At 38.0% G+C, this 15308-nt stretch overlaps 1 protein-coding gene across 3 annotated transcripts in view; it reads left to right on the top strand.

Moving 5' to 3' along the window:
• The window catches only part of PCDH19 (protocadherin 19), a 104960-nt gene that overhangs the window by 41063 nt on the left and 48589 nt on the right, over positions 1-15308 (top strand). For all 3 annotated transcript variants that reach the window (XM_008066973.2, XM_008066972.2, XM_008066971.2), the window contains one exon: positions 14504-14562. In XM_008066973.2, the coding sequence (XP_008065164.1) occupies positions 14504-14562 (59 nt within the window). The remainder of the gene's footprint in view (positions 1-14503; positions 14563-15308) is intronic.

The raw sequence follows: 15308 nt of genomic DNA, 5'->3' as shown, positions 1-15308 counted from the left end.
AAGATACTGTATTTTGATTGCAGTTTATCTCTAGCAATTATAGATGAGCAATTTAAATGGCAACAAAGCAAATATCTGTCTGGAGATGGGGAAGCACTTCTTATCAATAGGGTACCTGAATGAAACGTATCTGTATACCTAACCCTTAACTGTACCCCATAACATCATAATGAAAAATATTGATTATAAAAAATAAAACAACAAAGCAAGTTGTTTTCTAGAATGAGGCCATATTTCACAGAGCTTTATCATTCAACATTCTCCCGATCACTAAGCTAAAGGCAGTTTCTTTCCTTGTTGGATCATACATCCTCTTTCTACAGTATCCCTAGAAACAAGTACTTTTCTTAATGATACGATATTGACAAGAAGTGATCTGCCAACATCATTTGCACTAAATTTTACTTTTTTTCATCCATGAGAAATTTAATTGATGAGACTTTGAATATTCATTTTTATTCTTCCAAGGACTTCTTTTTTAATTTTTATTTTAAAGATGTGGGGTACAATTCAGGGTTAGGTATACAAATGTTCACTATGCATGTACCCTTGTTGATGAGGTGTGCCTCCCCAACCTCCCCAGCAGATTCAGATTCCCACTACTGCCAATCCCCTTTCTGCCCTCCCCTGGCAGTTTCCCACTACTGCCAATCCTTTTCTTATAGTATTACAATAATTGTTCAAGTTCCGCTTATAAGTGAGAACATACTCAGTTCTTTGTCAGGCATTCTTAAAAGAAATAACAGGAAGAAGCTGAGCAAGTAGAGAGGGATGATCCTGGGTGTCAGAAGAACTGAGTTCTAAATCCATGCTTGGGTTTCTTATAACCAGCTGTGTTGTTTTGGGATGGGTTGTAAGGTTGTCTAAGCCCATATCTTTGTCTTCAAAATAGTGTGTGTGTTGGGGGGGTAATGGAAGGAGGGGTGAGTTGAGAGAGAGGGAAAACGATTGGATAATCTCTAATGTCATATTGAGTTTTAATGCTCTAAGGATATATGATTCTGTGATGTTCATGAGCCCAAAGGGGAACTGTTTAAAGTCTGCAGTGGGCGCCATAGCATTGTCAGTTTACAGCGATGATTTCAAGATCTTTGCAGATGACCACATTTGGCAGTAAAGCAATTGAAGGCTCTATCATGATCTGAAGAAATAATTAATATTGCATAAAAGGATATATTTTTTTAATTTATGAAGGATAGATCTCAGAAGAGACTGTAGAGTGAAAACAAAAGCAGTAAATCAGCTAACTGGGCTCCCATTTTCTACTGTCTATAAAGTTCAACCGGCTGGAAGGTTTCTGGTTTAAGAAACAGGAATCTTAGATTCTTGCTCTGACTCTGTCAGTAATGCTATTTGATCATGGATTCAGAAACTCTCTGGGCCTCAGTTTTTTATCTGTTAAAAAGGAAAAAAATAGTACTTTGCTTATATAATGTCTTAAGATTGTTGTGGTTATTGGTAGGGAGTCTAGGTCAAGTCTCTGTATCCAATGTGTGATAATGAAAATGTTCTATGTCTGCACTGTCCAGAATGCATTAGACACATGTGGCTATTGAGCACTTGAAATGTGGTTACTGTTATGGAAGACCAAAATCTTAATTTAATTTAATCTTTGTTGATTTAAATTTAATAGCTACATGTGTCTATTGTCTATGCTATCAGACAGCACAGCTCTGAGGAATGGTAGAGTGGGTCTACAGTTTGGCTTCAAGGCGGTCCTGGTTTGATCTTAGAAAGCCTTGGTCAGACTGTCCTATTCCTTTAACCCTGTTTTCCTATCTTCATACTAGCCTTTGAATGGCTCATTTCCAGTTGACAGCTCTGAATTATGCATGCTAATGTACTTTACTTAACCCTTAGATGAGGTATTTTTTTTAAAGAAAAGATATTCTATGACAGTTCAGTCATAACAAAGAAAGGAAATGGGGCAAAGAAAAGTAGTTTATAAAAACTTTTAAAATGTCTCAAATCTTACCTTCCACATAATTTCAGATGGTGTGAGGGCATTTCAACTCTCTTTAAGTTGAGTTTCTCTCTCTCTCTCTCTCTCACACACACACACACACACACACACTCCAGCTAAGGTGTCTGCTGTAGGAGATCTGGTTCCTTCTATGCCTAGTGAATCACCAGTTACAGAAGTTGGGTGTGTATGTGTGTATGTGAGCATGGCTGTTCACATTATTCCTTTTTCTGGTAGGACAGAGAAAGGGAGAATGAGGCTAAATATCTTATTAGGGAAACTTAGAAAGAAAACTACTGACAATGTTCAAAGTTAGTTGGAAATAAAAATAAATGTTCAGAAGAAATCAAATTTATGACTTGATTACAGCAAGACTTGCTATTTGTTTGGTGATTCACAGTTTTGGAAAGCACTTGCACATATATTATTCTATTTTGTGAAAAAGAAAACTCTCTGGAAGGAAATTAGGACAGCTATTATTTCCATTTTATAGATTAAAAAAATCAAGGGTCAAAGAGGTTCCATAATGTCTGCAAGATCACACAGCTACTATGAAATTTTCTATTTTCATCTTGAAGGCTCTGAGTTTAGAGAGTTTCTACGATTTTCTGTTAATATTTTGTGAACTTTTCTGAGCTTATAACCATTTGCAGAAACAATCAGCAGGGTGATTTTTGGCCCTATCTAAAGCTGAGTCTACCAGAAACAGACATTTAAAAAATATTTACACAAAGGTACATCATTTTTTTCTCAAAAACTATATATATATATATGCCTGCCCACATCTGCTTGTATTGGTTTAGCCCTAAACAAGATATTTTTTGTTATCAAGTAGATACAGGTAGTGGGCAGACTAGGATGAGAAGTGGGTGTATCAGTTTCCTTTGAGAGAAGGGTGTGCGCATATAAGCGTGAATGAAAAAAGAGGTGTTGCTAAACATATTTGAAAAACTGACCAGGAGAGAGAGGAAACTGAGAACAGTGTGGGGAAAGAAAGGGAGACAACAACCGTACTGGTTGAGGGTGTGCTGCCTGGCACAGTACGGTGTTATGTTTCTGACAGCGTTAATTTTTGTTTGTTTTTGACAGGTAAGTTTGGAATTGTTCCTTTTTTTTCCTGCTGGGAGTTTGATAGTAGAGGAAGAGTGAGGTGTTCTTCCTCATTATTTCTTAATCTTCCTGCAGGAGGAAATTGCTCTAGCTGTGTTCACTGCCCTTGATCCTGTCATGTTTAAGCAGGTTAGGGTATTTTTTTCCTTCCAAATAGTACACCCAGTCAACCAGTCCTAATTACTTCCATTTCACTGCATTTTCCAGAATCCTAATGAGGTGTGGCCTAGTGGTGTGAGTGCAGGACCCGGCGTGAGAAGTCTCAAATGCTAGGTGCAGGTGCGATATACTTCTTTCTAGTAGAGGGCAGGTTTCTTAACCTCATCTGTAGTGCCATTAATGGTAGTTATTTAGCTCCTAATGGTAGCAGGAGGATTAACTAGTTAATATTGGTTAAAAGGCTTGAGAAATAGAAATAGCAAGTTTTTGGGTATTGTGTCTGTTTTCAAATGCTAATTCTTACTAAGAAGAGGCACCTGCTCCTTTACAGTCATTAAGCACCTCATAGAAGTCTTGCTGGTCAAATGTGTCATCAATAAGGATATCCAATCTCAAACCAGGTTAAGTGGGGACCAAAGTGAGGCCCAAACTTTATCTGTACAATGACCATTTGTATGCCCAACCCTGAATTGTACCCCACCTCTTTAAAATAAATTTTAAAAAAAGGAAAAAAAAGGAAAAATTTTCAATTCTATGCTATGAAATCTGAGAAAATGGGGCTACCTTCAGCCCCAGTTTCCAACTTGGGTGTCGTTTTCTGCCCACCTAAAACCATTCCTTTCCTTTATGGTTTCCCTAAGGTTTGGTGATTTTTCTCTCACCTACAACCCTTTATACTTACGATTACTGGTGCAAAATGACTATTGTGTTTCAGCTGTTGGGGAAATGATTCCTTTTTATAACAGCCAGTTAGACATTCTGAAAATCTTTGTGATAAAAGGTTCCATATAAATACAAGGTGCTTTAGTAATTGTTGTTCTGTTGGTGCATTGCATAACTGCATTACAGATTTCTAATACTTTGTTTCAAGCTGAATAATACTAGACACTTTGTGAGGCATAATTATGGCTTTCCTATGCATGGCTGCTAGCACTCTTATGTCAGATAGTAGCCTTTTGTTTAGTCTCTATTTTCAAATCAGGCCAAATTCTAACCTGCCCTCGCCCTTCCTCAGCATCCTTCCCCCCCCCTCCTGCCCCACACACATAGAATGAGAAGCACTGTTAGTATTTGGGAGAAGGACAGCTGGGATATTTTAGAGAATGAGTAACATTTCTATTATTTCCTTGAATCCTCTTCTTATTTCTTCTCATTTATGGTTCCCGAAGTGATGCCAAAGTATCAGCTGTATCTTGCCTCTCACACTGATATGCTGCAGTGCTTGTTTAAGTCGCCAGAAATTGGAGGGTACTATGGGTTTCCTATAGTGCCTAATAATTTCGACATAAGCAAATGTCCTTTATTTAAGCTACAGTCATAATTAGAGGGCTGCCAGTGTTACTCAACCATAGAGTCTGATTTTGAGAAATGTTTATTGTGCCCCATTAAATTTAAAATTAGTACTTAAAGGGTCAGAAATAAATACTTTATATTTTTTGTGATAGTAAATATGAGTAGATGCTGTGCATATACTTCCTTGACTCTACTTATTCCAGTGTACTGAGACACTCTTTTGTTTGCCATGGCAGTAATCAAAATATCTGCAACAAAAGAGAACTATGGAGAGTTTCATTGACCACAAACAAGTAAATGATCTGTTGTATCTAATTAGAAAACATCAATATTAGAAGCTAATGTATTCACTTGCTCTAAGATGGTGTATTACTCTATTGTTTTTTGTTGGCAGAATCACATTTTACAGGCTTGAGCAACAGGCTAGTACAAGGGAAATGAATTTAGAATGATATGCCAAACGCTGTTACTCCTTTACTCTTAAATAAGCTTGTGGAGGCAACTAGGTTTTAAGTGGTATATAATATAAATAATAGGATTGGGGTTGGAACTGAATTTGGGGTGTTGTTTTGGCCAACAGGCACAAGGCCACCCACTGCTTTCCCTTTAAATATTTTGAAAGTCTTTTCAACTGACAAGTCTTGCTCAATAGAAATTGTACTCTGCAGGCAGTCAGGACTCTATGGCTGCTAAATAGCAGAGAATTTGGGTCTTGATAAAATATAATTTAGCAAAAGAGAATGGACCACCAGGTCAGGTTCTGAGAGTGCTGGGTCTTCTCCGAGCCTGAGGAGTTCAAAGATAGGCTGGATCCAGGAGAGCTCATACCATGGATCCCTGGATCCCATTGCTTTTAGTAAATCTTATATGGGTTTCCTATTGGCAGTCGGATCAACTTTACCAAATAATAGCTTCTACAATTGAAACCACCCCATAATTCATCACTGGTCATGATTCTAAAGATGACTCATTACCTTCTAAAGATGGTTGCCAGTGCCTCTAAAGGGCAATTGAAATGGTCCTCAAGGTTCCAGGGAACAGAGTGGCTCATTTATGGGTCTCTTGGGCTATGTGACCAGGCCCTTCAGGTAGATCCAAAGAACCATTTCCAGTTAGTGTGCCAAATTTTTCCTTTGTTTAATTGCTAGAATATACTTTCCTGACCTATTCACTGAAAGTAGCCAAGGAAGCCACTCCAAGAAAAATAGGTATGAAACAGGCTAATCACTTCTCTGATGTTACCCTCTTCTTTTCTTTCTATCTCAGTAGTAAGCAATGCCAAGAATAGTGCTCCAGGGGGTTTCCTGAGTCAGTTTTTAAAATGGCTGTAGCACTTAACCTGTGTGTTTGTTTTCTTGCTTGTTTGAGGGGGGAATAACAGTTGGTATTTGCTTGTAAAGTGCTTTGATATTTGGGATGAAAGGCACTGCGTGCCTGCAAAATAGCTTTAATGTACTATACTTAACATATTTGGATTGATGATTGCATCCCAGGATTTGTTCCACTGGCAAATGTGCTTGATAGTTATTTGGTCCTCAGGTTAAGTTTTGTTTATGTGGGATGAGATATCTTGACTTACATGTCTGAATTCTTCTTTTTATTTACTCTTAAGCTACTTTTACTCACACTGAGGTCTTGATTTTGCATTTGTACATACAATAGGCATTGATTGGTTCCAGAGAGCATTTTATAAGCAGATACTATTTCAGAGTGCACTATGCTCCACAAAGGACTTAGAAAAGGGCCAAGTACCTTTTTCAGAAGGCTGTATTTGTTTATTTAATGGTATGGTGTTTAGCCTGGTCTTTCAGCAGGCTTTTGCCTTTGAATTGTATGGATTACTGCAAAAAGCTGCTAGGTTTCTCAAGGAGGCCTTTGTGAAATTTGCAACTGATTTGTTCTACAGGCACAACTCTGACCCAAAGATGAGAACAGAGAAAGGATGTTTCCCCTAGCCCATCTTTGCCACATCTAGGTAGTCTGATCATATCAGTGGTGCCAGTGAAACTTTAGGAGTTATGATGAGAGGCTGCCAAAAGGGGAACTCTTTCCATTTAACTTGTTGGATATTAACCACATGGCCTGTGTTTCTCATCGATAGCCCTGTCCTGAAAGCCACTGAAATCCTACTGTTGTCTACCGCATGTAGAAAAGTAGTTGTCACACTGTCAGTCTGTGACTCAGTGGTCTATATTCTGGTAAACTTTTATCTTTTCACAGAAGAGTTATCTACCTGAAGCACTATCATGTGTTACCACTGCCATTCCCAGACATGTGCCTGAACTGATGGAGTTAGATTGGCAGAAAGCACATAACTGTGGCATTTTGTACCTTACAATTATATACAGACTTTTGTGTGTTTTTAAGATAGTAGTTGGGAGTGATAACAGAGAACAAATTGTAACTACAGAAGGCAGTGTGGAGAATGAATGCTTCCTAAAGAAGTAGAACCACCTTGGCCTAATAGAATTGATAATCTGCCTTAATTGTGATAAGTAACCTCATACTTTATCCTTTCCATCTCTTCTCTGATCATTCATTTATGTATTACATGAATACTTGCTAAGTGTCCAGCATTGTGGCAGATGGCATAGGGACCTCAAAAGAGAGCTTCCAGTCCAGTTGAGAGATGAACTGACATGCTACACATGAAATAATCATAGAACCTGAGAAAATGCATAATTACATGGTACAATCTGTATACAAAGTGATGAAAAAATGCTAAGCAATGTGCTCAGTGATGGAGATATATTAGAAATTAGGGAAATTAGATGGCTTGTGTTGGATGACTGCTTAACTAAGGACTTCATTTAGATTTAATGTTAATTGCAACAAGGAGCAATACGGTCTTGAAAAGAGAAGCGATGTGATGAAAATAGTGGGTGCGGAAGATTATACAAACAACATTTTGCAGAATGAGTTGGAGCAAATAGAGGTGATGAAGGCTATGGAAATAGAGCCAAAGGGACAGATATATGAGCTATTTCTAAGAACTTTAAGAATTTTATAACCTATTTGATAGGAGATGGAGGTTTCCAGCCTTGATGGCGTGGGTTATGTACATTATCAAATATAAGGACCAAATTCTCCTATGTGAATCACCTATCTTCATCAAGCCATCAGAGTGCTACTTAGTTCTATAAAGTAGTAGTGTGGTTCTCCAAGTTGCACTGCAGCTTCCTGTGCACAACATATGCATGTGTCTACAGGTAGGTAGGTGCTAGTCTATGTGTGTGGATTTATTGGAATGGGTGGCATTTTGACCATTCCTGGCTATGTCTTTTTTTAATTTCCAGTGTTTGGTTCATGCTTATTAAATGGATGAATGAATGGATGAATAAAAACCACTTTGTTTTAGAAGACTAGAATTGTTGGGGTTTGAAGTCAACATGGAGATCATTTGGTTATTCTCCTCATTTTAAAGATGAATACATTAAGGCCTCAAGAGGGATAAAGTATTTTATCCAAGGTCATTAGTGAGTCAGTGACAACCATGAGATGGGAATACAGATTTCTCCATTACACCATATTGCTCTCATTAGTCAAAGTGTGTGTGTGTGTGTGTGTGTGTGTGTGTGTGTGTGTGTGTGTGTGTGTGTGTGTGTGAGATAATTAGTGCTGGGGTGTGTGGGAGCATATGACTGACAATAAGTGTGGTTAGTAGGAGCTTACCTAGCCTGTTTTCTAATTCAGGGTAAATATGACCTTGCTAGCAATGGTAACTGGGGATCGTGCCTTTTTTTCCACCTCACTAATTCTTGCTTCAGCTGCTGCTGTCTGGATGAGTCTTTGAATATACATTCTAGCTGGAGGCATGTTGTCTTTATTTTTATATAGAATTTACATTTTCATTTTTATGTGTTAGGGATAGGAAGTAGGAAAAAGCCATTTGTCAACTCATTTCCAAAAAACACCTTTGTGAGGCGATGCTCATTTGAACATTTAAAACAGCAATCAGTTAGAACAAATTATGGACCTTTTCATCATTGATCAATAGGTACAATTACCATTATTGGAAATCAGCAGTTACAAAAAACTCAGTATTTTAAAATCACTTTGCTGTGCATCAGATGTGGGATTCCAATTTTCCTGTTTGTATTGTTAAAATGACTTAAGAGTTAAAAATGTAAAGGAATGATTAGTTAGCAAATTACAGTTCTAATGATTTTCAGTTGGTGAAACTTTAACATGTAATTTCAAAGGACTGTTCATTTTTCAAATGAAAACCTTAAGGTCTGAGAAATCTCTGCTTTAATCCCAGTGTCTGCAACCTGTTTTAGTTTGGTGTAGCGACCTGGGGATTTGTGCCACTGGGCAAAGAGTCTAGTCCTGGATATCTACATTTATTGGGTTTCTTTCTCCTTAGGGTTGAAGTCTCCTCCTGGTGATAAATGTTGTGCTGAGAGAGCTGCAGTCACTCTTCCAGAGACCAGGGCACGATTCAGTGAACTGTAAAAGTAATGCAAAATGACAATTAAAGTAGGGCATTCTCTGGTACCTTGGGGGCCTGACAAAGTGGAAGTATTTGACTTCTGATGTGCCAGACTTATTAACATAGAAACATAATAACATGTCAGCCACCCCAAAGTCTCACTAGAAGCCTCACATATCCAGAAGGGAGCTGAGAACAGAAAGTAGTAAGCAAAGAAGGCTCCCCCTCAGCTAACAAACAAATAACAACAATAAAAAAATCTAAACATTGCACAAAAGTACATATATTAAAGATCATGTAATTTCCCTCTTAGGACAACAACGTCTCAGCTTTCTACCTAGAACTTAACAGTTGTTATTTTCTAAACTATTCTCACAAATATAATTATATAGTTTCCAAGAACACAGTAGAATAAAAGCATCAGATTTGAAATGGAATAAGAGCTGCTTTTGATATACTAACAGTACTGATACTAACAGCACTGAGAAGTAATGGCACTGAGTGTTTGATAGCAAATTGTTAATGGATCTATGTTAAAAATTAAAAGCACACACATACACACAAAACCACAGCGCTTTGGGGTCATGGGACATATAGGCAAAACCTGCATGGTACAATAATATATGTTTAGATGTTCCTAAGGAACCAATAAGAGGTTAAATTATGCTTTTTATGCTCTGTTGTAAAGAGGGAAACTTTGTGATATGTTTCAGAAATAAGGCAGAATGGTTGAGGTTTTAAATCAAAGTTTTCGTTATTAAAGGGGAAAGCCCTAAGCTATATGGAAAACTGAATTATCAAGAATTATTTATTCTTTAAGCATTTTAGAATCAAGATTTTATTAAACCTATGTCAAGCGAGAAGCATGCTATCAGTGAATTCCTAGGATAAAGACTTCTAATTAGAGAAAGGATTTGGGAGGAATATATTAAATAATAAGAAAGTAACTCTTATTTGCCATTGAGACTGGAAATGAAAGTTTGTTCTAGACCCATTTTTTAATATCAGAATCAGGTTTTTCCAAAGAAATGTTGTTCTTGTCTTTTTGCTATGTTCCTGTGTTAACCTGACTGTCTCATTAAAGATGGGGACATTTCCTAGTGAAATTAATGTGACATTTAGAGAAAATTTCCTCTCTCAAATGTTTCATGTTATTTGCCATTTAAAATACTTAGAGAGGGGATTGGAATAATGTCAAACAAATTTTGATTAAATAAGGCTAACCAGGAGGCAATACATTCATGCAATAAAGAAAAGTTCTTGCATAATTTCTTGAAAAGCGTATTTCTTCTGTAGTCCTTTTCCAATATTAAGACGATCTCAGTAAATAATCTGACTAAGGAGGCATTGTCTACTACACAGCACCTCATGTCAGAGCCTATGGCCAGTCCTTTGCTCAGGACAATTGTCTTCACCCTTGGAGGTACAATAGAATTACACTAGAATTTTTTTTTTTTTTTTTTAATACCAGTGCCTGGGTTCAACTCCAGGCTAATTATCTCAGAATCCCTTGGAGTGGGTCCTTGGTGACAGTATTTTTATTTTTACCTTTTAACAGAAAGTTTCTGAGATGATTCAAATCTGAAGTTAGGTGTGAGAACCACTGGTTTAAGACATGCTGATTATTCATTAAGAAAAAAATTATTTCCTTCTTTGGGATAATCCGAGTCCCATTCTTTACTCCACTAGAAGTATGCAAAAATTTACTCTTTCAGTTCACAGGAGTTAGGTTTGAGCACACACCTTTAAAAAGTATGAGCTAGAACACTTGATGTCAGTATATATAGGCCCATTATATAATAGGCCATCTATGGCCAGTTAACTCAGTTGTTTGGAATGTAGTACTAATGAGGCCAGAATAGTGTATTCTATTCAATTAGAATAATTCTGTTGCATAGATTTTCCTCATAACTGTAACCCAGCTGCCTCACAAAGAGACCTGAGACTGATTACAAAGGCACAAGACAATGGATGAATCAGCATAGCCCCATCTACTCTGGGAAAATTGGTTCTAGGAACCTGCCTCATTGACTAGTGCTACTAATTGCATTAGGATGCAGCATGGAACATCTGCCCATGATGGTTTGTGCAGATTTGGGGAATGGAATATTTTCATTTGAAGGCCAGGGCCCACAAGAATGAATGGTTTACTCTTTCACTTATTTTTTTAGAATTGAGAAAGGTAGATTTATTAAAGGAAAGATATGTTGTGAAAGGCACAATGGGCAGGACAACAGCAAGAGTATCTGCTGTCTGCTGCCAGTTTACTTTTTTAAAGTAAAAATAGGAGGAAGAAATATTAGGAGCTAATAAGATTTCTTTTTTTTTTTTTTTTGAGTTGGAGTCTCACTCAGTCCCCCAGACTGGAGTGCAGTGGCCACTCCTGGCCACCGCAGCCTCGCCTGCTGGGCTCCGACGATCCTTCCGCCACAGCCTTCTGAGTAGCTGGAATTACAGGCATGCGCTACCATGCCCGGCTGATTTTTTGATTGACTGTAGAGATGAGGTCTCGCTGCCCAGGCGGTTCTCGAACCCGCGGGCTCAGGCAATCCACTCACCTCAGCCTCCCAAAGGCGCGGGATTACAGGCTGAGCCATCGAGCCCGGCTAAGATTTTTTTTAATATATATATTCTTTTACTTAACAGTGGCAGATCATTCCTAGCACATCTGCCCAGGGTTAATCAGTCTATATTAGTAGGGAGGGAAAGAATTGTTAAGGTCATTGCAAGAATGCCCTCTATTCTCTTAACTTGGTACCTGAGAGTGGGGATCCTCATAATGAAATATATTATTGCATTGGGACCAAGAAGTAGTGTAGTTTTCTGGGATAAAATTTGCATGGTTTTCCTTCTTTGCCTGAACATGTGGTTCTGGCACCGTGCCTATAAGTCAGATTCCACAGAACTTCATATTTGTTGCACAGTGCACACAGGTTCGATGCCTTCATATGCAAAGGTTTGCACAATTTTCTGCTTGAAAACTGACTTCTTTAAAGATAGTAAAGCAGCTTCTTTAAAGACAGTAGCTTTGGATGTTGCTTTTGCTCTTCCTGCAAAGTCAGTGTCCTCTAGATTTCCTTTTTGTATCTGTATCTGTCTACTAACTTTCCTGAAAAAAAAATGATTAAGTTTTTTTTAAAGCTGAGATGAAACATGAGTGAGCTACTTTTTTTTTTGTCTGAACGTTGCCAAATTTCTCACCCTATTTGGAGTCTCAGGTTCCAGAGAAAGCAAGGGAGAAGAATTCCCACCATTCCCATCATGAGTCATGATGAATACAGTTGAAATTCTCCTTTGGATTCATGGTCTATTGTCTCTATTTTACAGACTTGGAAACTGAGGCACACAAAGATTAAGTGATTTGCCCAAGGTTGCACAGTGAAGTGAATCATTGAACTACTGGGTGCTTAATCTGTTCCCCGCTTTAACAGGGTAGCATATTTTAGGGGGGTGGGGACTTCCAACTTGTTAAATTATATATTGTACTAAATAGTATAGATGAGCTATGATATTCTAAAAACACTATTTTTATCAGTCATGTGGGCATGAATACTTAGATTGTATTCCTAATACATCTTCAAATTTGCCTCCTCCTTCTGTAATTATGTTTATGACAATTTCAGCATTTATTTTCTTATGAACAAATTAGAAATGAGCTTTTTGATTTTTATTCTTTCAATCTGTGCCTTCCAACAGCATCAAAAATTGTTTGGGTTTACATTAAAGGGGACATAAACTTCTAGATGAAAGCAGTGTGAGTAGATATTACACAGTCCATCTTTAAAGAGGGGCACGTTGGGGGGGGTCATGAACATGCCTGAGTAAGTACAGTGTAGTGCTGGAATTGAGTTTCTTTCTAAGTACTCTCTTCTCTCTCTTACCTATTCACCATCCCCCTTCCTACCTACTCTAGATACTTAGGATCTAGCTGTTTGATGCCCAAGTGGTAGCTGAAGAACGATGGCGCCAGTGAGACTCGGTACCCTTTGAGGCCAAGAGATTTATTAGAGCAGCGGCTACAGGGAGAGGGAAGGAGGTCTGTAACCGCCTGGTGGGAAAAGGGAGTGAGAGAGAGAGGGCGAGAGAGAGGTCTGTATTTATCAGTTTTGGGAGGGGGCGGCCTGTGCTCTCTGAGCCTGGCCGTGCCAGCCAGAGCCATCTTAGGGTCTTTATTGGAGGGAGCTATGAGGTAGTATTCCTATAGGGAGATAATGTTTGTACATGAGTTTAAGTTTCACGTGCGCACGGGAAAGGCAGGAATTTATGGCCTTTGTTGTCTTTGTTAGGTTCCCTAGTGTTGGCGCCATCTCGGGAGACATCCTTCTGGCTGTTCCCCGTGCCTTTCAGTAGCTGTATATGCTGTTACCTGTCCTGTTTTCTCCTTCAGCAAATTGTGAGCTTCTTAGAAAGAAGCGAGAATTGTATCTAAGAGTCTAGTACTGTTAGGGTCTAACAGGTAGTGTTCTAAGAAGAATCTGCTTTTTTGTTTGTTAAGCAGCTATTGTTTCCTTCCCCAAGCACTCTCAGTTGAAGTAATTTCAGAAGACCCCTAAAGAATGGTGGAAATATTGGGGCTTTCTGGTGGAATGGCAGGAGGGTGGAAGAGATGTTTGGGCATTTTTTCAGTTCATACAATTTTTCAATAAGAGTAAGTGCTTTAGTGTTGGAGGTTAAGGTCCACTTTACTAGGACATTCAGTTACTTTAGTGTCAACTTTTTCCTGGGTTCCACCCCTTCTAATGCTAACCCCCTGTAATCCCCCCAACCTCTGGGTGACCATAAACTGTTTTCCCATCTCTTTGGTCTAGCAGATATTCTGCATTTGTTTTTATAAAGCTGTTGCTCCAGCAGTCTTTTGCAACCAGATTAAACAGTGGTGTTCTAATGATACGAACTGAGACAGGGTTTTGCTTGCAAACTTCATGTTTCACATGAATGACTTTGGCAACCTCTGTGGACTACCCTTAACCCTGTTTTAGGCGTAATACTTGTTTGCCTTTATATCTGTGATAAAACGAAGACCTTCCTGCATAACCAGTGCTGAGCAAATGTCTTAAAACAAAGGGAAGTGCAGAGTTTAAATCCACAGTGGGGGATTACCTTGCCTGCATTTTCATATCTTTGGAATAAATATTTTAACATGTTAATTATATACTACTAATAAAAAATATCTTTGAACTTCCAGTCAATTTGATGAGCATAGAATTGTCTCCACTGGGGAATGGGAAGCAATTAGTTTCTGTAAGGACTGCAAGTCATATTGTCTTTTCTCTGTAAGTGGTTTCATGGTCAATAGCCAGCCATATTCTAGGGAATGTTTGTGCCAAGTTCCTCCTGGTCTTACAGGGGTGAGCTGCTGCCTCTATAGAGCCCCCAGGCCCTCAAGGAGGTGGAGGCATTCCTCAGGTTATTGCTCCACTGTGACCTTCATTTCTGATTCATTCATTGCTTCTTGGCCCAGTAGAAAAATTCCTTCTAAGTAGGACAGTTTGACTCTTTTTATGAATCATCGCTGTAACCTTTTAATTTTTTTCTTCTCATTACAGACTGAAAACTATTCTTTTGACTCCAACTACGTGAACAGCCGAGCCCATTTAATCAAAAGGTATGTTAGTTTGCTTGCCATTTCTACAATTAAACTTGATTTAATATAAAAAGCAAAACATTAAAATATTTTAAACCTTTTGTTAAGGATTTTAAGATTAATGCCTATTTGCTTATTGTAGAAAGTTTGGGAAATTGAGAAAAGCATAAAAAAGCAAATAAACATCACTGGTAATTCCATCAACCAAAAGTAATACTGTTGACATTTTATCATATTTCTTTACATCATCAAAATGTATGTGTAAACACAACTTTAAAAAATTGGGATCATATTAAAATATGGTTTTGTATAATAATTTAAAAATCAAATATTAGTATATGAGAAAACAGTAGAAAACTTTCACAATTACGTTGATATCAATATTCTTGTTTCACTTTAAACACAGGGAGGCCTTAAAATTTTTTTTCACGTAGAACTTCCAGTGAGTTTTGAGGTTGCTCTTATTTTGACAACTTTGAAATCATTTTAAGAATTTTTTTTTTTTTTTTTATTAATCAGTATTTTTATTATAGTTTTGTGGGGTACAGTTAAGGATTAGGTGTACAATTACGTTTCATTCAGACACCCTGTTGATAAGAGGTGTTTTCCCAGCCCCAGACAGATATTTGCTACTGTTAATCCCTTCCCCCTCCCCCCCATAGTTTCCCAGTACCGTCAGTCATTTTGTTATAGTATTACATTGGATGTTCAAGGTCCATTATATGAGTGAGAACATGTGATATTCTGATCTTTGTTTCTGTGTGAGG

This window comes from Carlito syrichta, unplaced genomic scaffold, assembly GCF_000164805.1.
Source record: "Carlito syrichta isolate Samal-C Ts95f unplaced genomic scaffold, Tarsius_syrichta-2.0.1 Scaffold309203, whole genome shotgun sequence".
NCBI classification, from domain to species: domain Eukaryota; kingdom Metazoa; phylum Chordata; class Mammalia; order Primates; family Tarsiidae; genus Carlito; species Carlito syrichta.
Note: the sequence above shows the minus strand (reverse complement) of the source record. Positions and strands in the feature narration are given on the sequence as shown.